Raw genomic sequence first — 25,834 nt, 5'->3', positions numbered from 1 at the left:
ATTGGCACAAAAACAGACACATAGACCAATGGAATAGAATAGAGACTCCAGAACTGGAGAGCATGGCCAAAAGTATGGCAAACTCATCTTCGACAAAGCAGGAAAGAATATCCAATGGAAAAAAGACAGTTTCTTTAACAAATGGTGCTGGGAGAACTGGACAGCAACATGCAGAAGAATGAAACTAGACCACTTTCTTACACCACTCACAAAAATAAACTCAAAATGGGTAAAGGGCCTGAATGTGAGACTGGAAACCATCAAAACCCTAGAGGAGAAAGCAGGAAAAAACCTTTCTGACCTCAGCCGCAGCAGTTTCTTACTTGACCCATCTCCAAAGCAAGGGAATTAAAAGCAAAAATGAACTATTGGGACCTCTTGAAGATAAAAAGCTTCTGCACTGCAAAGGAAACAGTCAACAAAACTAAAAGGCAACCAACAGAATGGGAAAAGATGTTTGCAAATGACATATCATATAAAGGGTTAGTATCCAAAATCTATAAAGAACTCACCAAACTCCACACCCGAAAAAACAAATAATCCAATGAAGAAATGGGCAGAAAACATGAATAGACACTTCTCTAAAGAAGACATCCAGATGGCCAACAGGCACATGAAAAGATGCTCAACATCGCTCCTCATCAGGGAAATACAAATCAAAACCACACTGAGATACCACCTCACGCCAGTCAGAGTGGCTAAAATGAACAAATCAGGAGACTATAGAGGCTGGAGAGGATGTGGAGAAACGGGAACCCTCTTGCACTGTTAGTGGGAATGCAAACTGGTGCAGCCGCTCTGGAAAACAGTGTGGAGGTTCCTCAAAAAATTAAAAATAGATCTACCCTATGACCCAGCAATAGCACTGCTAGGAATTTACCCATGGGATACAGAAGTGCTGATGCATAGGGGCACTTGTACCCCAATGTTTATAGCAGCACTTTCAACAATATCCAAATTATGGAAAGAGTGTAAATATCCATCAACTGATGAATGGATAAAGAAATTGTGGTTTATATACACAATGGAATACTACTTGTCAATGAGAATGAAATGTGGCCTTTTGTAGCAACGTGGATAGAAGTAGAGAGTGTTGTGCTAAGTGAAATAAGCCATACAGAGAAAGACAGATACCATATGTTTTCACTCTTATGTGGATCCTGAGAAACTTTACAGAAGACTGTGGGGGAGGGGAAGGAGAAAAAGAAGGGGGACAGAGGGAGCCAAATCATAAGAGACTCTTAAAAACTGAGAATAAACTGAGGGTTGATGGGGGGGAGGGTGGGAGGGAGGGGAAAGTGGGTGATGGGTATTGAGGAGGGCACCTGTTGGGATGAGCACTGGGTGTTGTATGGAAACCAATTTGACAATAAATTTCATAAAAATAAATAAATAATAAAAGCTAAAAAAAAAAAAAAAAAGAATGAAAGAGGTCCCTGATGAACATGGATGCAAAAGCCCTCAAGAAGATATTAGCCAACCAGATCCAACAGTACATTAAAAAAATTATTCACCATGACCAAGTGGGAATTATACCTGGGCTGCAGGGCTGGTTCAATATCCGCAAAACAATTAACGTGATTCATCACATCAATAAAAGAAAGAACAAGAACCATATGATCCTCTCATTAGATGCAGAGAAAGCATTTGACAAAATACAGCATCCTTTCTTGATAAAAACCCTCAAGAAAGTAGGAATAGAAGGATCATACCTCGAGATCATAAAAGCCATGTATGAACGACCCAGCGCTAATATCATCCTCAATGGGGAAAAACTGAGAGCTTTCCCCTTACGGTCAGGAACAAGACAGGGATGTCCACTCTTGCCAGTGTTATTCAACATAGTGTTGGAAGTCTTAGCATCTGCAGTCAGACAACATAAAGAAATAAAAAGCATCCAAAACAGCGAGGAGGAGGTCAAACTTGCACTCTTTGCAGATGACATGATACTCTGTAGGAAAACCCTAAAGATTCCACCAAACAACTGCTAGAACTGATGCATGAATTCAGCAAAGTCACAGGATATAAAATCAACGCACAGAAATAGGTTGCATTCCTATGCACCAACAATGCAGCAACAGAAAGAGAAATCAAGGAATTGATCCCATTTACAATTGCACCAAAAACCATAAAATACCTAGGAATAAATCTAAGCAAACAGGTGAAAAATCTATACACTGGAAACTATAAGAAGCTTGAAGACACAAAAAAATGGAAAAAGATTCCATGCTCCTGGATAGGAAGAACAAATATTGTTAAAATGTCAATATTACCCAAAGCAATCTACACATTCAATTGCAATCCCTATCAAAATAACACCAACATTCTTTACAGAGCTAGAACAAATAATCCTAAAATTTGTATGGAACCAGAAAAGATGACGAATAGCCAAAGCAATCTTGAAAAAGAAAACCAAAGCAGGAGACATCACAATCCCAGACTTCAAGATAGACTACAAAGCTGTAATCATCTGGACAGTATGGTACTGGCACAAGAACAGACATTCAGATCAATGGAACAGAATAGAGAACCCAAAAATGGGCCCACAAACATATGGGTAACTAAACTTTGACAAAGCAGGAAAGAATATCCAATGGAATAAAGACAGTCTCTTCAGCAAGTGGTGCTGGGAAAACTGGATAGCAACATGCAGAAGAATGAACCTGGACCACTTTCTTACACCATACACAAAACTAAACTCAAAATGAATGAAAGACCTAAGTGTAAGATGGGAAGCCATCAAAATCCTTGAGGAGAAAGCAGGCAGAAAAACCTCTTTGACCTTGGCCACAGCAACTTCTTACTCAACACGTCTCCAGAGGCAAGGGAAACAAAAGCAAAAATGCACTACTGGGACCGCATCAAAATAAATACCTGCACAGCGAAGGAAATAATCAACAAAACTAAAAGGCAACCGACAGAATGGGAGAAGATATTTGCAAACGACGTATCAGATAAAGGGTTAGTATCCAAAATCTGTAAAGAACTCATCAGTGTCAACACCCAAAAAACAAATAATCCAGTGAAGAAATGGGCAAAAGACATGAATAGATACTTATCTAAAGAAGGCATCCAGATGGCCAACAAGCACATGAAAAAATGCTCAACATCACTCATCATCAGGGAAATACAAATCAAAACCACAATGAGATACCACCTCACACCTGTCAGAATGGCTAACATTAACAACTCAGGCAACAACAGATGTTGGCGAGGATGCGGAGAAAGAGGATCTCTTTTGCATTGTTGGTGGGAATGCAAGCTGGTGCAGCCACTCTGGAAAACAGTATGGAGGTTCCTCAAAAATTAAAAATGGAACTACCCTACTAGCCAGCAATTGCACTACTAGGCATTTACCCAAAGGATATAGGTATGCTGTTTTGAAGGGGCACAAGCACCCCAATGTTTATAGCAGTACTATTAGCAACAGCCAAAGTATGGGAAGAGCCCAAATGTCCATCGATGGATGAATGGATAAAGAAGATGTGGTAGATGTATACAATGGAGTATTATTTAGCAATCAGAAAGAATGAAATCTTGTCATTTGCAACTATGTGGATGGAACTCAAGGGCATGATACTAAGTGAAATTAGTCAGAAAAAGACAAATATCATATGACTTGTATGAGGACTTTAAGAGACAAAACAGATGAACGTAAGGGAAACAAAAATAATATAAAAACATGGAGGGGGACAAAACATAAGAGACTCTTAAATATGGAAAACAGACAGGGTTACTGGAGGTGTTGTGGGAGGGGGGGATTAAGAACTCTACTCCTGAAATCATTATTGCACTATATACTAACTAATTTGGATGTAAATTAAAAAATAATAAAGTTAATAAAAATTTCAAAAATTAAAAAATATTAGGTAACAAAATTTTTAAAAATAAGATAAAAATAAATGTTTGTGGACCTTACAACAGACCTTCAAAATGCATGAAGCAAAATCTGATAGAACTGCAAAGATACATTCACAATTATAATTGCAGATTTCCATGTGCTGCTCTCAATAATGAACAAGTTGAGAGAAATCAATAAGGATATAGAACATTTGAACAATACTATGAACCAACTTGACCTAATTGACATTTATATTACTCTTTACCAATCAGCAGTAGAATACACGTTCCTTTAACATGTACACAGAATATTTACCAAGATAGACCATATTCTGGGCCATAGAAGAAATCTCAATAAATTTTCAAAATTTAGTTCATAAACTGAATCATCACAGAATAAAGGATTTCTTTGACTTTAATGGGATTAAATTAGAAATCATGAAAGATCTTTGAAAATTCTCCAAATATTTGATAACTAGCACTTTTAAATAACCCATGAGTCAGAGAAGAAATCAAAAGGAAAATTAAGAATTATCTTGAACTGAATGAGAACATGTCAAAATTTGTGGGATGCTGCTAAAACTATTTAATAAGAGAGTTTGGAAAGTTTACAGATGACATGATCAGAATACAAAAATCAATTCTCCTTCCATATACCAGCAACAGAAATTGGAAATTGAATGCCATTTGTAATACCACCCAAAAATATTAAATACTTAGAGATGAATCTGACAAAGGTGTGCAAGACCTATACACTAAAAACAGCAAAACCTTGCTGAGAGACATGAAATAAGATTTATATAAATGGAGAGAGAGGTCTTTATGAGTGGGAGAACTTGAAATTGTTACGATGTCAATTCTATGTTAGCTTTGACTTGTAGAACCATAGTAATGTTCAAATACTCTCCCTCTAAGAAATAATGAATTAAAATCAACCTGTAACTGTGGGAAAGAAACTCAGAATAAAGTAATAAACAGTAGCAAATGAACTAAACTGTATTATAACCACATCAAAGAGGATGAAGGAAGAACAGGAGAGAGCTAACCTAAGTAACCCTGGAAAACAGTATTTTAATTGGATACCATATGACTAACGACAAAAAGAACTATGCACAAATACTGTACTCTCTTTAGTAAATTTGTTTCTCAGTGCAATATAGGTTGGCCGTTCCGTTAAAGTTACAAAGGAAAGAGGGAAGGTTAGAATGAACCTGGTGGTTAGAACCCATTATCTATATGATTACATAGTTTTTAGCATAAATAGATAAATATAGAAAGAAATAGAAGTGTGTATGCGTGGATTAGTATACGGAGTTCCCCCTTTATATGCAGTTTCATTTATTCAGTTATTGAGGTAACTGCAGTCTAGAAGCAGATGATCCTCCTGACATAATGTCGGTTGGTGAGTAGTGGCCCAAGGCTACGTCACAATGCCTAAGTTAATCACCTCATTTCATCTCACCGTGAGGCGTTTTATCATCTCATATCACAAGTAAAAAGTTGAGTAGAGTAGTACAATGAGATATTTTGAGAGAGAAATCATATTCACATAACTTTTATTGCAGTATATTGTTATAATTATTTCATTATTGTTGTTAACCTCTTACTGGGCCTAATTGATAAATTAAACTTTATCATATGTATAGGAAAAAACATAGTATATATAGGGTTCACTACTGTTTGTAATTTCAGGCAGCCCCTGGGAGTCTTGGAACATCTCCCCAGCAGATAAGGGGAGGGCTGCTGTACATACATATATTCCTAGTTCTTCCTGCTAAGAGGGTCCAGGAGCAGTGACACCCTAGAAGTAATGAGCACATCTAGCACCCAGATTTCTACATGGTTTTTAAATACCATTTCCCAATAAAGGACCCAGGGCTATTTGGGGAAAAGGGTTGATTCCAGGATTGTAACAAGGAAAATATAATATGAGCCTGGACCATGTTGTGATACCAGAAAGTATAAAAGTGCTTGCAAAAGGATGGGGCATGTCCTGATTGAGTTCCCAGTGGCCACAGCAATATCAATTTGAGCAACAAAATAAATAATTATAGTGTTGGATTGTAACCCATAGAATAAAGTAAATACCCATGAATCTATACTGATATGAACTGAACAAATAAATATGTGGGAGAGGAGGGATAGCTCTTCCTTACAAAAGAATTCTAGTTAATAAATGTAGAAAGAATGAGGAAAATACAAAATAAACACCACAGTATAAGTGTCATAGGTTCTACAAATGACTGCTAATATCACTGGGCAAAAATTTGCAGAGAAACAGGATATTAGCAGAGTCTCCAAGTATCTCCCCCTACAAGATTTATTAACTATTGAGGGAAAATAAGATAGCAAACCCAGCAGTCACCATTTCAGCCAAATGTGATCAACATTAAGTCTACAAGATATAAGACATATCTACATCATACTCTCATATGACTGAAAAGGACACAATACCACTTCTGTCATATACCTGCTGAAAATGTGTAATCTTAATCTAATCATGAGAAAACATCAGACAAAACCATGTTGAGAGACATTCTACAGAATAATTGACCAGGACTCATTAAGAATGTCAAAATCATAAAATACAAGACTGAGGAACTGTCAGAGTTCCATGAGACAATGAGACACAAGAACTAAACTAGGATCCTGGAACAGAAAAAAACACTAAGGGAAAAGCTGGTAAAATTTGAATAATGTCTGTAGTGTAGTATTGTATCGATGTTCATTTCCTAGTTTTGATCATTATACTATGGTTTGTAAGTTGTTGCCATTATGGAAAGCTGGGAGAAGGGCATAGAAATCTCTAATATTTTTGTAACTTTTCCCTTGGTCTAAAGTTATTTCCAAATAAAAAGTTAAATAGTAAGGTCCATTGCTTTGAGACTGTGTTGGTAGGTATGTATAGCTAACCATTCTGAAGAATCGAAGAAAAGAGATAATAATTGATGTCTGTCCATTTATAACCAATTAATAGATTATATCTATGTTGGCATTGCTGTTGCCTCTGGTTATTAAATTAACAATAATCATCTCCAATAGGTTTTCCAGGTTTATTCAAAGTGCTTTAAAATCTAATTAGAAAATAAAAATGGTTGGGTCGCCTGGGTGGCTCAGTCGGTTAAGTGTCCAACTTCAACTCAGGTCATGATCTCGCAGTTCATGAGTCCGGGCCCTACATCAAACTCTGTGCTGACAGCCCAGAGCCTGGAGCCTCCTTCAGATTCTGTGTCTCCCTCTCTCTCTCTGCCCCTCCCCCGCTCATGCTCTGTCTCTCACTCAAAAATAAACAAACATTAAAAAGAAAAAAGAAAAGAAAAATGGTATTTCAGGGTTTTAAAATTCTAATAGTCTTCCATGAGAAAAAGCAGATTTTAAAATAAAACTAAAATCCTAAATTAAAAATAGATTTGTCCACACAGTTATTCTGATGTACATTAGCTGACCCATACAATTTAACATAGATTTCAAACTACTTGGCTACATGGCTATTTTTTTTTCCTCCGATATTTCCCATGTCTCTAGGTTAAGAAAGAATCATTATAGTTGGCTTGTGTCTTGTCACTTGTGTGTGTAAATTTCTCTTAACCACCCCTACCCCAGAATCTGTGTGGTGAATTTCCCTGACATGCCTTGACATGTTAGAATTACATATCTCTAAGATATTTGATTCACAAACCACCAAATATAGTTAAATTACAATTTTAATGTTTTATTGAAGTATACTAGCATATCAAAAAGCACACATAAGTATGCTTGTAATAAAATTTGTATTTAATAAAGTGTTAAATTTTAAGTGCATTGTTCAGTATTCCAAAAATAGCAGGTTTGCTCAACTGGAAGGAAAAATTCTTACTCTACAGGAAGGAAAAATTCTGTTGGCGTTTAGTTTTTTTTTGTTTTTTGGTGTGTTTGTTAATTTGGTTTTGGTTTTAATCTTCTTTAGGATGTGGTAGATACACACCCTGGCCTCACGTTCCTGAAAGATGCTCCAGAATTCCACTCTCGCTACATCACCACGGTAGGCTGGGTCCACTTTTGTCTCAATATAACTCTCCAAGTTTCCTTTTTATCACTGTCTACTATTCAGGCTTTCAGATCTTTATGCAAAAAGTAACATGGACTATAATGATTATTTTAAGTGGAAGGAAGGTACAGTAAAATTGGATTCATGATTTATGTCTATTTTCATTCTTATAAGTACTAAGTGCTTAAGAGGTCTCTTGTCTACAAAATTAGAGTAATATATTCATCCTGTCTGGTCTTGTGAGGTACCTTTTTGCTTTGTTATTGATATTGACATTTAGCATTTGCAAATAATACTGAAAAGAAATTTCATAACCCTTTCCCAGAAAAAGATATGTCTTTCCCAGAAAAAGATGTGTCTCAAAGTTAGAACCGGAAATGATAATGAGAAATAGCTACATGTAATTAGAAAACAAATCATATAAGAATTTAACAGAACATGCTGACTAGTCATAGGCAAGGCATGAATTATGAGTCAGAGCACACAGGCCTGGAGTGCACATTGCAACCACATTGGCATCTTTGCCCAAGCTCCCAGATTATCTTTAGAGGAATTCCAAAGATGAGCCCCAGGACAAACCCCTCTGTCATAGCCACACTCAAGCGAGATAGCCCTTGTATCTGGCTTACATCTTCAAATAATATTACAAGGCAGTCACCTCTGAGGAGAACCTTCTCAGGGTACTTTTTGTTGACCATGAATATCTTGGGTTCTGTCAAGCTACAGAATACTACCATTTTTCTCCTTTAGGAACTTCATTCTTGGCTTTTACATTGGCTCTCTTCTGTTGTGAAACTTTGTAAGTCTTTCTTTGAGCCAGAAGGTGTCACTGTCTTCTAAGACTATCTCAAGTTATTTTTGACTGTTAACCACACCACTGTACTAACTTCCTGCCACCACAGTCGCCCTGGTACAGTCACCCTTGTTTCTCACTTGGATTACTTCTAATTGGCCTTCCTGCTTATACCTTCGTTGCCCTAAAGTGTAGTCCCACAAAGCAGAGTAATCCTTTGAAAATGTAAGATCATGTCACTCCTCTGTTCAAACCCTCCAGTGGTTTCCATCTCAGAGTAAAAGCCAACGTTCTTCCTTGCCAAGACTCTCCCTAATACCCCCCCCAACCCCTGCCACACACACACACACACACACACACACACACACACACACACCCTTACAACATATGTAATCTCATCTCTCCTATTACCCTGCCCCTCCTTTACTGTGCTTTGGCCATAGTGGTGTCCTGGAACAAACCAACTCCACTGCCTCAGGTGCTTTTTCTTACTCTTTCCTCTGCCTGAAATAGTCTTCCTACAGATTTCTGCATGACTTTGCTCCTTTACTTCATGCAGCTATATGCTCAGATATTCCCTTATTAGTGAGGCCTTTTCTTCTTCACCCTTCTTCTCCCTCTGCCCCCGCCCCTATACTCTCTCTCTATTCATTTGTTCTGCTTTATTTTTCTTCTTAGCTCATATATCATCTGATATTTAAATTTTAAATTCTCCTTCTCTGTCGTAGAAACTCCATTAGAGCAGGGAATTTGTCTATATCTTTCACTGCAGAATTCCAATACCTAGAATAAGGACTAGCACATATTAGATACACAGTATTTATTGAGTGAATAAATGAAATTATATATGCTTAAGAATTCTACACATTAACTCTGGCTTCAATCCCGTAGGGAATTATTGGTTCTGATTGTTGATTGTTCTATAAATCCAGGGCATATTAATAGCATAATTTAAAATCTTAAGTGCTGGAAAAGATCTTAGAGATAATCCAGCTCAACCTTCTACCAATTCAGAAAATTCTGTCTACAGAAGAGCTCTTTATTGGAATTTATTCTTAGAAAAAATGTTTAAATAATAGAATTATAATATAGAGATAAATTTTCTTTCCCTACACCTTCTATTTGTTGAAGTATGATCCTTGGACCCATGATGGTCTGTGGTCATCTAGCAAGTGGTCTCCAGGAAGTTTTATAATTTCAGAATAAAAAGCCATGAAACAGTTTTGTTCACATATAATTCATATTTTCCTAGAAATTCTGTCATGTTAATCATTGAACAAAGAGAACTAAATTGGTCACTTAACAGAATACAATTAATTATCTCTGCTCACACATTTTCATGGTATTTGCATATTATTTATATCTTTAAAATTTATACTCTGTTATTATTATGCTTCTTTATCCCCAATTCACAAAACTAAATCCATCATTACTCAGAAATACTGGGGCGCCTGGATGGCTCAGTCGATTCGGCTGTGCTGACAGCTCAGAGCCTGGAGCCTGCTTCAGATTCTTTGTTTCTGTCTCTCTCTCTCTGCCCCTCCCCTGCGCACGCTCTGTCTCTCTCTGACAAAAAATAAATTTAAAAAATAAAGAATTAAAAAAAAAAAATAATTACAAAAGTATAAAACAATTGTGATGAAATAATGATAACAGGGTGATTCAAAACAGCATCATATCATAAATAGTAAACAAGATCCAACTGAGACTGTAGAATATGAATCTCTGTGTACTAAGATAAGTGCATCTATTGTGATAACTTCATAGTACCATCTAAAAAAGGAAAATGCAGGGGCGCCTGGGTAGTTTAGAGCCCTGCTACAGGCTCTGCACTGACAGTGTGGAGCCTGCTTGGGATTCCCTCCCTCCCTCCCTATCTCTCTCTCTGTCTCTCTCTCTGCTCTTCCCCACTCATGCTCACTCGCTCGCTCTCTCTCAAAATAAATAAACATTTTTAAAAATTAAATAAATAAAGAAAATGCATATAAAATGTATCACATGAATATCTGGAAACAGAATTTTATTAAAGGACTGGTTATCTATTCTCCCCAGTGCCTTTTCTATTGGGAAATCTGGTCAAATAATGGCATGAAGTCATTGGAACTTAAGCATTACTTCAGAGTACAGTGAGTTTTTCTAGAAGAAATGCAAAATAGGTTTTCTAGTATGAAATTAATGAAATGTTGTTAACGGCATAAAAGTGAACGAGAGAGGCATCATTCTCCATCCTGCTCGTAGCAAAAACTGATCAGATCATGCTATTTCTAAGATACTTAGGAAGATCGAGCTTGAAATTTAAGACAGATATCTCAGAAAAATCTAAATTAATTTATTGAATGTTATATAATCTCAGTGCCATATGATGTAGAACAATTAGTATAGTCTTTTGTTTGCGTGTCAGAATTATTCAGTTATTTTACTTTGTTTAGTTGGAAGAAACTGACACAAAGTATGACTCAAATATTAGCTTATGTGTGGCACTCATATGATGAAGAAAAGTTGGTCAACTTTTTATTTCTATTTATCACTAAAAACCTGTGCTATAGGAAAAGACTTTTCATTTGTTTAGTTAATTATTTTGCCAGCTGTTTTTAGACGGAAGGAGAGAGCACCAACTATGCATACAGCAAAAAGAACATCACTACTCAAGAGAATGCACCCAAAATTACTCCGTATTCTTCTTTATTTCCAGAGACAAGTTAGCATTTGAAAAATAAGTCTCTTGAAAGTGAATGGAAATGAAAATTGGAAATACTAGCAACTTACAGTCTTGAGTTTGCAGTTTCACATGCCATGCAAAGAAATTGCCAGTGAATAAAAGATACTGCTTATCCTAACTGGCATATGCTGACTTCTGAGGGAAGAGGTGCTCATAGGAGTTTTTAAAATAAGCAATGAGAGGGGCGCCTGGGTGGCGCAGTCGGTTAAGCGTCCGACTTCAGCCAGGTCACGATCTCGCGGTCCGTGAGTTCGAGCCCCGCGTCGGGCTCTGGGCTGATGGCTCAGAGCCTGGAGCCTGTTTCCGATTCTGTGTCTCCCTCTCTCTCTGCCCCTCCCCCGTTCATGCTCTGTCTCTCTCTGTCCCAAAAATAAATAAACGTTGAAAAATAAAATAAGCAATGAGATTGAAAATACTTCTTTGTGATATTGGTGCTGGCAGCAAAGACATTCTCTGGCTTCCTCTGATGATGTCTTAGCGATGTATTCAATGTCTTGATTGGCCTGAAGCCATCACTTCAGACCAAAATGCCAGGATTTTAATTGCTGAGGACAATGTACTGATATTTCCTAAGATGACTAAATTGTGGTGGAGACTGCTGATTACTAACAGCTTGCCTCTTTCCCCTTGAGAACTTCTCCTCTTGACAGAGAAAGGAAGAAATGTGTATTAGATTTTTTTTAAGTACACATTCTGCAGAAGACCATGAAGAAATACTTTTCAGAGCCGTATTAACCAGAGTGGATTAAGAATCTTTTCACCACTTCCTGTCGGGTAGAAGAACCATTTGAGTCTGTTCATCTGCATTTTGGTTACCTACAATGAGCAATCTCTAATTTCTTTGTCTTCATCCAATCCACTTGTCAAAACCTGTCTGATAGAGCCACCACACACTTACTTGCATTCCTGGTGACCTATACTTGTAAATTAGAGGTTTCCAGCTCAATAGATACAAAGCAAAAGAAAGGAAACTGATTTAAGAGTCAAACTATCAAGTTAACTGGAGATCCCTTGGTAAAAAAAAAATTGTCGAATTTCATTCCGCTCACTGCTAATAAACAATTATTTTTACTATTATTAATTTTTAAATTTTGTTTGCTATTTTTAAAATTGGGATTCATTTCTTTTTTATTTACCTAAGAGTTGTAGAACAAAATTAGGGGGGAAAAAAAGGGTAATTGATGTAGAACCAAGCAGCTACATGTTCTCACCACTAGATGGTATCCTTACCTAAATAAGCTAAAATGCTGAATCAGTAATGTGGAAACCAATAAACGTGCTGATGAAGTGGGGCTACTGAATAAAGAGATTTAGACTATGGAAAAGGAATACATTTTTTAATATTATTAGATAAGTAAGTTAGGGGCTAAAAATAGGAAATGCTTAACAGTCAAAACATTAATTTTAAAAATTCTTTAAAAAATGAATAATAAGCAAAAATAAATACAGGTCAAAACTTTATGATTTTAAGTGTAACACAGTACATCCCAAAATAATATATTTGAAAAGTATATAAATACGAAATACTGGTAGGAAACTCAAACGTTAAGAAAATTTATAATCAAAATCAAATAATAAGGATAAAAATATAATCAACACATAAAACTTTGGTGTAATAATATGTATTGAAATTGACTTTTACTTGAGAGAGGAGTCATGGAACTATGATAAATGGTATTCTTAATGTTTATTTTCATATATATAATTTCTGTGCTAAAAAGCCTCCATCTTTTTTATATGAACTTTTGCCAAGCTAGTGTTAAGAATGCATTGTTGAGTAAGCCACATTTTCTGCCCTGAAACACCTCAAGTCAGATTCTGAATGATTGGAGCCAATAGAGAAATTACATACCAGCTAGTCCTAGCTTGAATCTAATGCAGGAATCCTGTTTTAAATAATTGTGGTGAGAAGAAACCTTACTACTTTATACAACCCATTGCTTCATAGGGCTAATTTTAGGAAATTCTTGCTTATTTTAAAGCATTTTAGTATAAAGAGTATCCAGTAGTTTTAGTTGTGTTTCTGGTGCAACACAGAGACAAATCTCCCACCTGATAGTCAGCCATTCAGATCATGGTCACAGGTACACTCTAGTCTTACTTTTTCCTCCAGAGTAAAAATTACTAAATTAATAGTATCCTTTACAATAATTTTGAATATAGTTACCCTTCTCTGTTTTACGTTTTCTGTACACTTTATATGCCATCTATCTATCTGTAAGTCACAAACAACAGTACGGATTTATATGAAATACTAATTAGAGACCTTTCTTGGGTTGGCATCCATCTGCTACTTACAATGCTGACTAGAGTTATTCAACTAGCTACAAATCCAACCCATATGTCTTTATCACAGGTACAATATGAAAGTCTTTGTTACACAACTCTCAAACCTCATTAATTTATCAAGCAGTTTTCTAAGGAAGACATACAGATGGCCAACAGGTACATGAAAAGGTGCTCAACAGCACTAATCATCAGGGAAATGCAAATCAAAACCACAATGAGATGTCACCTCACACCTGTTAGAATGACTAATAACAAAAAGACAGGAAAATAACAAGTGTTGGCAAGGATGTAGAAAAAAAGGAACCCTTGTGCACTTTTGGTGTGGATGTAAATTTGTTCACCCACTATGGAAGACTGTATGAGATTCTTCAAAAAATTAAAAATACAACCACTGTATGATCCAGCAATTTTACTGCAGGGTATTTATCTGAAGAAAAAAAGATACCAACTCAAAAAGATAAATGCACCCCATGTTCATTGCAACATTATTTACAGTAGCCACAATATGGAAACAACCTAAGTGTTCCTCAGTGGATGGATAAAGAAGATGAGGTATATACATACAGTTGACCCTTGAACAACATGGGTTTGAACGGCATGGGTCCATTTATATGCAGATTTTCTTTATAGCACTGTAAATATATTTTCTCTTTCTTATGATTTTCTTAATATTTTCTCTAGCTTTATTGTAAGAATACAGTTATACAGTACATATACCATGTACAGAATATATGTTAATCAGCTGTTTTTGTTATTTGTAAGGCTTATAGTCAACAGTAAGCTATTAGTAGTTAAGTTTTGGGGGAGTCAAAAGGTATATGTGGAATCTCAACTGCACACATGGCCAGGGTTGGCACCCTTAACTCATGAAATCTTGCCATCTGCAACAACACAGATCAACTCTGAAAATATTACACTAAGTGAAATAAGTCAGTCAGAGACAGATACTGTATGATCTCTCTTATATGTGGAATCCAAAAAAACACACACAAAAAAACAAAGTTAAGCTCATAGATATAGAAAACAGATTGGTGGTTTCCAAAGGCAGGGGGTAGGTGGGGCAAAATGGGTGAAGAGGGAGTTAAAAGGTACAAACTTCCAGTTATAGAGTAAATAAGTCATGGGAATATAAAGTACAGCATGATGACTATAGTTAATACTGTATATACTATATATAGTTAATAATATGCAGCACAAAAATACAAATATATTGCATATTTGAAAGTTGCTAAGAGAGTAAAGAGTTCTTATCACAAGAAAAAAAATTCTGTAACTATATATGGTGATCATTTTGCAGTATATAAATATATGTAATCATGTATACCTGAAACTAATGTATGTCAATTATTCCTCAAATAAAAAATGTATCAAGCAAATATTAGCTATCTGATATATGCAAAGCACCATTATCAGGCACTGGGATGCAAGTCAAGAAAGACCTGGTACTTTGGAGTTTGGAGGTGATGATAGGTGTCTGACCACACCAGTGTGTTTAGAATATAACCACAGGAAGAACGGAAGGAGACTCGCATGACAATTGGAGCACGGAAGACAGAGCTCTCTCTACCCTAGTCCCTGTTTTAGGGCTTCCTGTGGAGTTGGCAAGTTGAGCTAGATTTTGAAGGGTCAGGAGTTAGCCCTGATAGCAGAAGTAGGATAAGGAAAGCTGGGCAACAGAAATTTGGGCCTTCATTCTGAGGCTGGTATTTCCCTGCCGTGTTCGAGAATCACTGTCTTTGCTAAAGAATCCAGAAGGGGAATGGTGGTGTAGTCCCCCATTACGCCTATTTGTGTAGATGTCCAAATGTCTTCCCTTTTTTGTTCTTCTTGCACCAAATAACTTTTAAAAAGGATCTAATCTTTTCCATGATAAAACCACCAATGATACAGGATTTCTGTTTTATTTGACAATCAAAATCAAAGGCAAAGTGTCAAAAACTATTCAAGTTGCTCTTGCTGCCTTTTTTTTTTTTTGAGAAAAGAAAAAAAAAACAAAAAAGTAAAAAAAAAAAAAAAAAGTCAAAGGGAAATTAAATGGGTGGGCATAACCCCAGGTAAAATTGTTAGGAATACACTGTGGCCTCCTCCCTCCAGGATGGCAGCTTTGTCTTCCTTCTCCAGTACTCTCCTGTACCACAACACACACGTTGTCAATCTCAAACACATTTGCAATCCATTCCCTCCTCTCTCGTCCTGTCCACGGTCTGTTGTTAAGCTCTTTTAAAACCCTAGCTAATAACAGAATTGTTCATGGCCAAGCATGGACTTGGTAGGAGATATCCCAGATGTATTTGAGTTTCCAGAGAGAGGCTGGAAGACTGGAAGTCTTTAAGATTCTAGTGAATAAGGCTAAAATAACCAGAATAATGCCCTCTTGAATCAGACTATGTTGGGAGCCATTCTTCTGACCCACCAATTGTTAAGCCAACCCAGTGTGTATTTCCTACCTCATTTACCTTCCCAAAACATCCAGCCCAGTAAGCACTGCTTGAATCAGGCATCAATGTATAAGATGAGAGTTAAATAAAGTGACATATAGGCAGCTGGAATGCAGACTTATGAACAAAGAATATCTTTTTATTCTTCTTGGAATTATAGGGGCAGATGTAAATTACATGGTTCTAGTTTTTAAAATACAGTGTTAATTTTTATTAGAAATTACGCTTGACATAATCAGAAAACCAAAACACAGCTTTTTGTTCAAGGTACATTCATAAGATGGCTTTTGGTAAAGTAATAGTTATCTTCAATTTTTTTATTTGGTTTGTTTTCCTTTTGGAACCAGGTTATTCAGAGAATATTCTACACAGTCAACAGATCTTGGAGTGGAAAAATAACTTCGACAGAAATAAGAAAAAGCAACTTTTTGCAAGTAGGTCTCTCATTGGAATTCATGTATAAAAGCAATTAAGGGGAGCCTGGGTGACTCAGCTAAGTGTCCAAGACTTGATACTGGCTCAGGTCATGATCTCACGGTCGTGGGACTGAGCCCCATGTTGAGCTCTGTGCTGAGCATGGGGCCTGCTTGGGTTTCTCTCTCGCTCTCACTCTCGCTCTTGCTCTCTGTCCCCCTCTCTCCCCCACCCCGCCCTTTCCCTGCTTGCTCGCACATGCATGCTCTCTCTCTCTCAAAATAAATAAACCTAAAAAAAGAGCAGTTTAAATAATACTATTAGTTCATTTAACAAGTATTTGAGCGCTTACTGCATGCAAAGCACTTTCACTACTTTCAGTCATTAAGCATTTATCGGATAACCTGAGATGTGTTGGGGGTAACAAAGGTGAATAACCAGAGATTTTTGTATTGAGGCATGTGGAGTAAAAGAAAAGCACACAGTCACACCTGAGGAAAATTTTCACAGAAATGGATAACAAATATGCATAGAAGGCCTCACAGGACTGACATGTGATCTTGACCTTGGAGGATATTGGGAGTTTATCAAAATAAAAAATTAGAAGGGGATTCCAGATAGAGGGAGCAGTATAAGCAAAGGCCCATAAGCATGAAAGTGTCTTAAGTCTCAAACGGAACAGTCTACTGGCTGGTGGCTCTGCAGAGACTGACCAGTGATGCAGCCTGGCAGGCTGGGTTAGGAAAGACCTTGCAAAAGGAATAGAGGGATTTTAACGTGATCCTTTTGACAATGACTCTTTATCCAGCTCCTACTGGAGTGGAGAAAAATATTAAAAATTCTTTTAAGAAAGACACATTTCATTCAATTTTTTTATTTATTTTACCTACTATGAAAGTGTTGACCACTAGTGGGAGCCTTTTACTGAGGTAATCTTCGTGCCTGACTGTGGAAGCTTCTGTTAATCTAAAGAATGGTTCATGGTTGAAAGGAAATATTTTATTTTCAATGAATCATACTAAATGAAGCTTAGGGTAATAATACCACCTTATGTACTCTTTTATTTTTCCATGTCTTCATCTGAGACAGACAAAATAATGAAGACTTGGCAAAATGAGCAGCCCATAATACATATACACACCTTTTTTATTCTAAAATGAATAGTAATCATCACAGTGATTGTTAATATTTATTGAACACCTGGTGCCTGCCTCTCTCAGCAGGTAATATGGGATGGGTCAAAATGGCAGTAATTCCATAAAAAAGGCTTCATACCTTGAGAATGATGATAATCCCTCACATTCCTGAAGCACATTAGAGTTTATAGTTTCTAGCATTATTATAATATATATTTTTTTTAACTGATGATAAAATTTGAGGCTCAGATACGGTTGAATGACAGGTAAGATCACACAGCAAGTAAGTGATTGAATTGGAAACGGAACTCAAATGTTCTTCCTAGAACATGGTTTAATTTTTCCCCTTCTCCCCTACCCCTCTCCTTATTCTTCCTATTAGTGCATTATTCATGAATGTATGCTCGTAATGTATATGCTCATGAAGCATTCAAGTACGTGACATATCTAGAATAACCAGCAGAAGTCACTATTTATCTCTTTACGCTGCCATTTCATTCCTTTTCCCAGACAGAACCCACATTATCTGTGGTTTTATTCCCTTGTATGTTTACATGAAGTATACAGTTTTATTTTGTATGGCTACTGTTACGAGGTTTTGTAATATATGAGATCACTATTCTGTTAGTTTGTTTTTTTCCACTAACGGTATATCTTGACATTCTTTTCATTTCCATTCATATAAATCTATCTCATTTTTATGATTCTTCTGCATAATCTGTGGTATGGTTCTACCGTAACTAAATTACATACTCCCCTTTAGAAGATGTTGAAGTCATTTTCATATTTTTTCTTTGGAAAGATGCAGTGAATATCCCTGTACTTTCCTCCTGTTAAGAATCTTTCTAGAATAGGGGTGCCTGAGTGGCTCAGTCGGTTAAGCATCCGACTTTGTCTCAGGTCATGATCTCATGGTTTGAGCCCCACGTTGGGCTCTGTGCTGACAGCTCAGAGCCTAGAGCCTGTTTTGGATTGTCCCTCTCTGTCTGTCCCTCTCTGTCCCTCTCTGTCTCTGCCCCTCCCCCGCTGACCCTCTGTCTCTCTCAAAAATAAACATTAAAAAATTAAATTTAAAAAAAAATTTTTCTAGAATAGACTACTGGAGGGAAAATCCTGGATCAAATGGTATGTACATTTTCAGTCTGATAGATCCTGCCAAAAACCTGTACTGTTCACACACATTCACCAACAGCAGAAGTCATCTTTTTCATTTTATGACAATCCAGTAGGTTAAAATGAGAGCTGCTTCTCAAGATTTGTTTTAATGTACATATTCTGCTTTATACATGTTAAAGAACATTTTGTAAAACAAAACATTACAAGCCTTGTTTGGAAAACAAAAAAAATTCCTGTTTTATCACCCTAATACAACTAATAACATTTTTGTATGTGTTTTTCTTGTCTCATATATATGTGCAGATTAAATGGATTTTACATATTCTTAGTGTGTATAATTTTATATACCATATTTTGCTTTTACCATGTCATGGTTTTCCTTTGTTTCTGTGTAGACTTTATAATTTTTACTGGCAGCAGAATCTTCCATTAAGTAGTTTTAGTCTCATAATTTATGTTCTCAGCTTGTCAGGGCATATTGGTTTCCCAGTATTTACATTTTGGAACATAATTTTTTATTGAAGTAATCTATTTGCACTATGAAATATTTATCTTTGTTCCTTATAATGTTTTTCACCTTTAATTCCACTGTATTTTCTAATCATATTGACATGTTTTTTTTGTTGTTGCTGTTAAGATTTAGCTAGTAAATATTTGTCTTTTTTTTTAACTTTCCTTTTAAATTTTATTTATCTCTTATGGATAGCATATATCTAGATCTGTTTTTTTTGGGGGGGGTGGTTTTTATACTCAATCTGAAAATGCTTTAATATGGAGACTCTATTCATTTATATTTATTGTGATTGTTGATATATCTGATCTGACTTCTGCCATCTCCTTTTGTTTTTTCTATTTCCTAAGTTTCCGTATGGTTTCTTATATCTTTCTGAATTTTTCATTTCTGAAAACATCTCTATTTATCTGCCCACTTGCATGATAATTGTAAGAATTGTTAAGAAGCCTGGGTTTAGCATTATTGTTTCTGGTGTTTTCCATCAGGGTACACAGTGAATCAGGGGAGACCCCGGTTTACTTCCAGCCTAGGGCTCTGCAGCTCCATCCCCCATATTTTCCACACCAGGCCACAGCACATCAGCACAGTACCATACATAAGTCTCCTTTATAGTAAACTTGATCTCATTACAAAGCCAAACCCTGTATGTAGACTTCCACTCTACATAATAGAGGAGATGCCCAGTCTTCATAATTTTGGAAAGTTAAAAGCAATGTCAGTTCATGACCATCTATTTCAGCCTCTTGTGTGTTCTGGTTTGCTAGTTTGGGGACCTCTGACAGGATATAGTCTCCTTGGTAACAGTCCTTCCCTTTCCCTGCTTTTAAATCCTCCACAGCATCTGTCCCTTTGGTAAGCATAATATAGAGTTTGTAAATGTTTATAGATTGGTCAGTTGATTAAAGGTAGGATGAGGGTGCCTGTTACAGTTCCTGGTTTAGTACCAAAACCAAAAATTTTAATTAAATTTAAAATAAAACTTCATTAGACTCTATATAATGGCCAAAGCTGGTTTTCATAATTTTAAAATAAATTAATCCTTCTCTTCATACTTTATTTCAGACTCTAGCCCTTTTGGAAGAAGAGGAAGATATAAACCAAATCACAGATTACTTCTCCTATGAACATTTCTATGTTATTTATTGTAAATTCTGGGAGCTAGATAGTGATCATGACCTCTACATCAGCCAGGCTGATTTATCTCGATATAATGACCAGGGTGAGTGTTTTATAGTTGTTAAGACTTAACTATTTTGAAGAAGGCAAGAGTTGTCTGAATTGTTACATGAATGAGAAATTCCCATTTCTTAAATTCTTTAATCAAGTCCTCTTTTTAAAAAAAATTTTTTTTAATTTATTTTTGAGAGCGAGTGGGGGAGGTACAAAGAGGGAGGGGACAGAGGATCCAAAGCCGGCTCCACACTGACAGCAGAGATCCCGATGTGGGGTTCGAACTCACACCCTGAGCCGAAGTCAGACACTCAACCAACTGAGCCACCTAGGTGCCCCATCAAGTCCTCTTTAAAGAGCCAAGAATTTTTAAGTGGGACTGAGTGAAGGTATTGATTTTTCATTTAGAAGGCAAGTGTAGGAGAAGGGACTTAAGGTAAATAAGCAATTAGAGTCTTTGTTTTGATTGTCTTTGATTAATTTAATTAGTATGTTTATTTTAGTTTTTGGGAGAGAGAGGAGAGAAAGAGAGAGCACGTGCAGGGGAGAGACAGAGGGGAGAGAGAGAATTCCAAGCAGGTTCTGCACTGTCAGTGCAGAGCCCCATGTGGGGCCCATACTCAGGAGATTGAGATTATGACCTGAGCCGAGAGTTGGATGCTTAACCAACTGCACCACCCAGGCACTCTGTGGTGATTATTTTCTAGTGATGAGTTGAATTAGATCCATTCCTATGTAGTTTATTTGAAAGAGAGTGTATGTACACCCTGTAAGTTTCCCATTTTACAGTATTTATAAACAGACAAGGATGAAATAATATGCCAGTATTTTCAAGGACTAATAACAACTTACCTTTTGGGATTTAGATCCAGAATAGATATTTTCTCCACAGATGAATTTTGTGTGTTTTCTTTTATCAGAAAACAAAAATATTAAACATCACATGATACTACTCATTTTGCTTCATTTTTACCAGTTAGTAAACTTATAACCTATTACCTGCAAATATTCTTCCTCAAGCACCAAGATACATTGACTCATTCTTTTCTCATAAGATTGTCTCATAAGATTCTCATAAGATTGTTCTATTCTTAAATGTCTTCTCAGGCACTGCTATTTATTTTAAATCAGCCTTTAGCCCTTTAGGTGTAGCAGAGTACAAATCTTAAATACATTGAATTTCACTTCTGTTATTTGGTATCTCTGTGATTAACTGTTTGCATCTTAAGAAGAGTTTCATTCTATATGATCTTAAGTATCATAGAACTTTCCATATATAAAAAAGAGTCCTTCCTCTCTATTCTCAGGTGCCAACCAGGTATCAAGAGAAAATACTCAGATGTACTTATTGATGAACAAGCATTTTAGTACTATACCTCCCTTTTTCAAGTAGTCATAATCTTGCTGTCACCAGAATAGCATAAAGATGGAGATATTCACAGGCATATCGGGTCAGCTTTATTAGCCGTGCACCTTCTAATCACCGGTGGCCAGATCATCTGTGTAACATGAGGTCATACAAACCTTATGGGCTCTAAAGCACTCTCTCCAGCTGATACAATCATAATTCTTATTAGGTTCCAAAATGTATATATACACATAACAATCCAATAGAGGGTATATTAAAGTGATGATGTCCAAATAAGTAGGCATCTAAGCCTTCATGATGAAGAGCCCATCAAAACTACATAATTGGCAATCCATCAGCCTGTCCTAAATGGGACAACATGATCTTCAATTTTAGGGTAAACCTTCCAAATGTAAAAAAGACTTTAGCTTTGGGATTAAATGTCCATGCCTTTCCTATACAGCCCTCTGTTTGTATAGTACAAATTATTATAAACCAATGTTCACCAAAGTCTAGAGGGTCCTTATATAAGCTTTGTGGCCAGGCATGGCTCTACTGACACCCATATTCCCAACATTCTTCAGCCAAATTAATTTTACCTTTAGGTTGACTATACCTAACTGTGTGCAGAAGAATTAGATGCTGATAGCTACTGTCTAATAACTTCATCACTTATTTGGAAATTTTAGTGTACATGCTATTGCCTGGGGCACTTCTTAAAACAACAGATTCTGTCCTCACCAAATCCCTAGGTCTGAGATCTATTGACATAGCCTTTTGGTAAAACTAAAGGCTTTGGTTATTTTGAACCAACAATGAGGTACACTGCTATAGATTCTCTAGGATCTACCATCAAAAGCAACATGCTATCTTAAGATAAAATTGTATGTTATGTCCTGGACTTTTATGGAATAAGAATATATGAAAAGTATGTTTGTGGTATGTTTAGGTATCTTCTATAAAATTCTACTTGAAAGCATTCTCCATTGTTGTACTCAGAGTCCCTTATCTTAGGAGTTGCTGATCAGTTCCCCTTGAATTTAATACGAGGATAAAATTTGTCTTGTTTTAGAGGAAAATTGTCTTAGATACAAGATCAATATAAATCCTATACGTTTTTGTCTTAGTTGTTAGGATGCTCAACTATGTTAATACATCACAGCTGTCAGGCATAATCATTTGCCTATTTTTTTTAATGATTGATTATGCCACTTCAAATTCTTACTTTCAAAAATATAAATTATACATAAGTAAAAATTTAAATATTCATATTCTTGTTATAGAAGATTATTATGTTTTAGCTCATAGCTACTGAAAATAAATTTGCCCAAAGTATTGCCTTTATGGAACATGTTCCTAACTAGCTTTGTACTTTCTTATTTACATTTAGCTTCATCAAACAGAATTATTGAAAGGATATTTTCTGGGGCAGTAACAAGGTAAGAAAAAGCATCTGAGTTTAAAAATGAATTACAGGTAATACTTTAACAATCTCATTTTAGCACAGCTTCATACATGTCATGTATGACATGTATGTCATGGCTTCATACAAGACAGCAGTAATTCTTTATATACAGACATTAATCCTTTACCTAAGTACAGGTAAAGGTATTTGATCCTGGTGATTATTTGCATTCAAATTAGAAACCAGACTTCTTTTTTCATACCAGCAAATGTCTTCTGGTTTCACCCTTCTAGGCCTTTGAAAACAGGATAGGTTTTGTAACCTTTGTAAGATTTCCAGCCTTCTAATTTTTTTTTTTTTACTTTTTATTTAAATTTTAGTTATAGCCTTCTAATTTTTTTAACTTAATTTCCAAAGAAGGTGTTGCTTTATTTCTTAGTCTGTCATCCTACTAAATTCATCCGAGTAATTGCTCAGGAAACTTGATAATGAATTGTTTTCTTCAGGGGAAAAACAGTACAGAAAGAGGGAAGAATGAGCTATGCAGATTTTGTTTGGTTTTTGATCTCTGAGGAAGACAAAAGGAACCCAACCAGGTACGACTTCTTAAGATTCCTTTGCCAGTAACATTTAACACTTAAACAAAGCTTAAAAAATTGATGATGCATATCCATTGGATGCCATCTTGACGTAGGGGTACCGAGATGGATTAGACTTATTCTCTGCCCTCTTAGACTGAATCCATAGTCATAAAATATCAAGAGAAGTATTTTTACCCCCAGAAACAAAGGTGAAGTAACATGTGAGCTGGCTCTGAAGAATAAGTAGGACTTACTTTATACAGAATGTAGGAATATATATTGTGAATTTTGTTGTTTTATGATCTTGATGGTTCAGTAATAAATTAGAGAAAGAAGAGCAAATTGTGGATGACTGGTATAGATAAATTAGAATCATCTTTCCCTTTCCTTGGCACTCTCAAATGTACCTTGATTTGTAGTTTTGAGTTTACACGTGTGTTTCTTGCCACTAGTCTCATGTTTAAGCCAAAAATCTAGGCCCCTCTCTTCTTTTTATTCCCAGCTTATATAATGACACAATACCCAATACATAGTTTGTGCTTAGTACCAAGGGAGGGAGAGGCTACAGTTTTTGGTGCTCCTTGCTAGTATAACTGACTCAACTGTGTGCATGTTGGTTGAAGTATTTATCTAAATACTGGATATATGGTTTAGAGCTCAGTGAAGGTAGTGGAGCACCTGGGTGGCTCAGTGGGTTAAGCATCTGACTTCTGCTCAGGTCATGATCTCTTGGTTCATGAGTTCAAGCCCCACTTCGGGCTCTCTATATTGACAGCTCAGAGTCTGGAGCCTGCTTCAGATTCTATGTTTCCCTCTCTGTCCCTCCCCCACTTGCACTGTCTCTTTCTTTCAGAAATAAATAAACATCAAAATTTTTTTAAAAAAGAATTCAATGAAGTAGAAACCTAAGCTATTTATTGGGCAGCCTATTAGATTATTTTTAAATAACTTTGTTTTCCATTTCAAACAATAATTTATTGTCCATTAGAGACAATTTAGAAAACGTGGGTAAGCAGAAGAAAATAAATTTTAATTCTAACACTCAGAATAAGACACTATTAAAAAAGTTGGTATATATTGTATGGTCTATTTCATATATTGTTACATACATGTTAGACATTAAGATTAGCTCCACTGGATTAAGTCTTAATTACCATACACTCCAAAATTTTGATGGATTGCTTTCCAAAACAATAGTTGCAGCTAAACAGTTGTAACACTCACTACTTTTTTCATTAAAATAAATTTTCCAAGGGGTACCTGGGTGGCTCATTCACTTGAGCATCCGACTTTTGATTTCACCACAGGTCATGATCCCAGTGTTGTGGGAATGAGACCCTCATTGGGCTCCATACTGATTATGGAACCTGCTTGAGATTCATTCATTCTCTCCCTCTCTCTCTCTCTCTCTCTCTCTCTCTCTCCCCCTCTCTCCCTCCCTCCCTCCCCCCCCCGCCCCTCTCCACACTCCTGCTTTCTCTCTCTAAAATAAAATTTAAAAGTTTTTTAAAAATAAGTAAATAAGTAAGTATTCCTAAATGGAATTGTTAGGTTAAAAGGGTATAGATATTTTGGGGGGAATTTATAAAAATTATTGAGTTGGTCTTTAGAAAAGTTTTGTCACTTTATACCTTTATCAACAAGATACAGCATATTACTAGCACTAGGTATTTTCCTCTTAAAAATATTTTCCAACTTGATAAATTAAAAATTCAGTATTATGTATATTGCATTTCTTTGATTACTAATGAGGCTGAATTTTTTCATACCATTCAGCCTTTTTTATTTCATTTTAGCCAACTTGCCTTTTCATGTCTTTTGCTCATTTCTGTTTTTATTTTATAACAAATACAAAAAATATTAAAGTTTTTTATATTTAATAATGAAGCTATTAAAAATATATATAAAATAAAAATATCTAAACTACATACATTCAAAAACCTTAATATGAAATTCACTCATAATTCCATGACCCATATTTAATATTGGTACATATCCATTCACTCCTCTTTCTCCCTTTCCTTCTCTCCCGACTCTCTCCTCC

General features: G+C 36.0%; 1 protein-coding gene across 6 annotated transcripts in view; it reads left to right on the top strand.

Annotated features, from left to right (window-relative positions):
* The window catches only part of PPP2R3A (protein phosphatase 2 regulatory subunit B''alpha), a 209,419-nt gene that overhangs the window by 122,412 nt on the left and 61,173 nt on the right, over positions 1-25,834 (top strand). For 5 of the 6 annotated variants that reach the window (XM_027061790.2, XM_053221418.1, XM_027061791.2 and 2 more), the window contains 5 exons: positions 7,787-7,861; positions 16,454-16,540; positions 20,349-20,505; positions 23,195-23,243; positions 23,716-23,805. In XM_027061790.2, coding sequence (XP_026917591.1) covers positions 7,787-7,861; positions 16,454-16,540; positions 20,349-20,505; positions 23,195-23,243; positions 23,716-23,805 — 458 coding nt within the window. The remainder of the gene's footprint in view (positions 1-7,786; positions 7,862-16,453; positions 16,541-20,348; positions 20,506-23,194; positions 23,244-23,715; positions 23,806-25,834) is intronic. The other variant, XM_027061792.2, reaches the window with a different exon arrangement.

Source organism: Acinonyx jubatus, chromosome C2 (genome assembly GCF_027475565.1).
Source record: "Acinonyx jubatus isolate Ajub_Pintada_27869175 chromosome C2, VMU_Ajub_asm_v1.0, whole genome shotgun sequence".
NCBI lineage: Eukaryota > Metazoa > Chordata > Mammalia > Carnivora > Felidae > Acinonyx > Acinonyx jubatus.
Note: the sequence above shows the minus strand (reverse complement) of the source record. Positions and strands in the feature narration are given on the sequence as shown.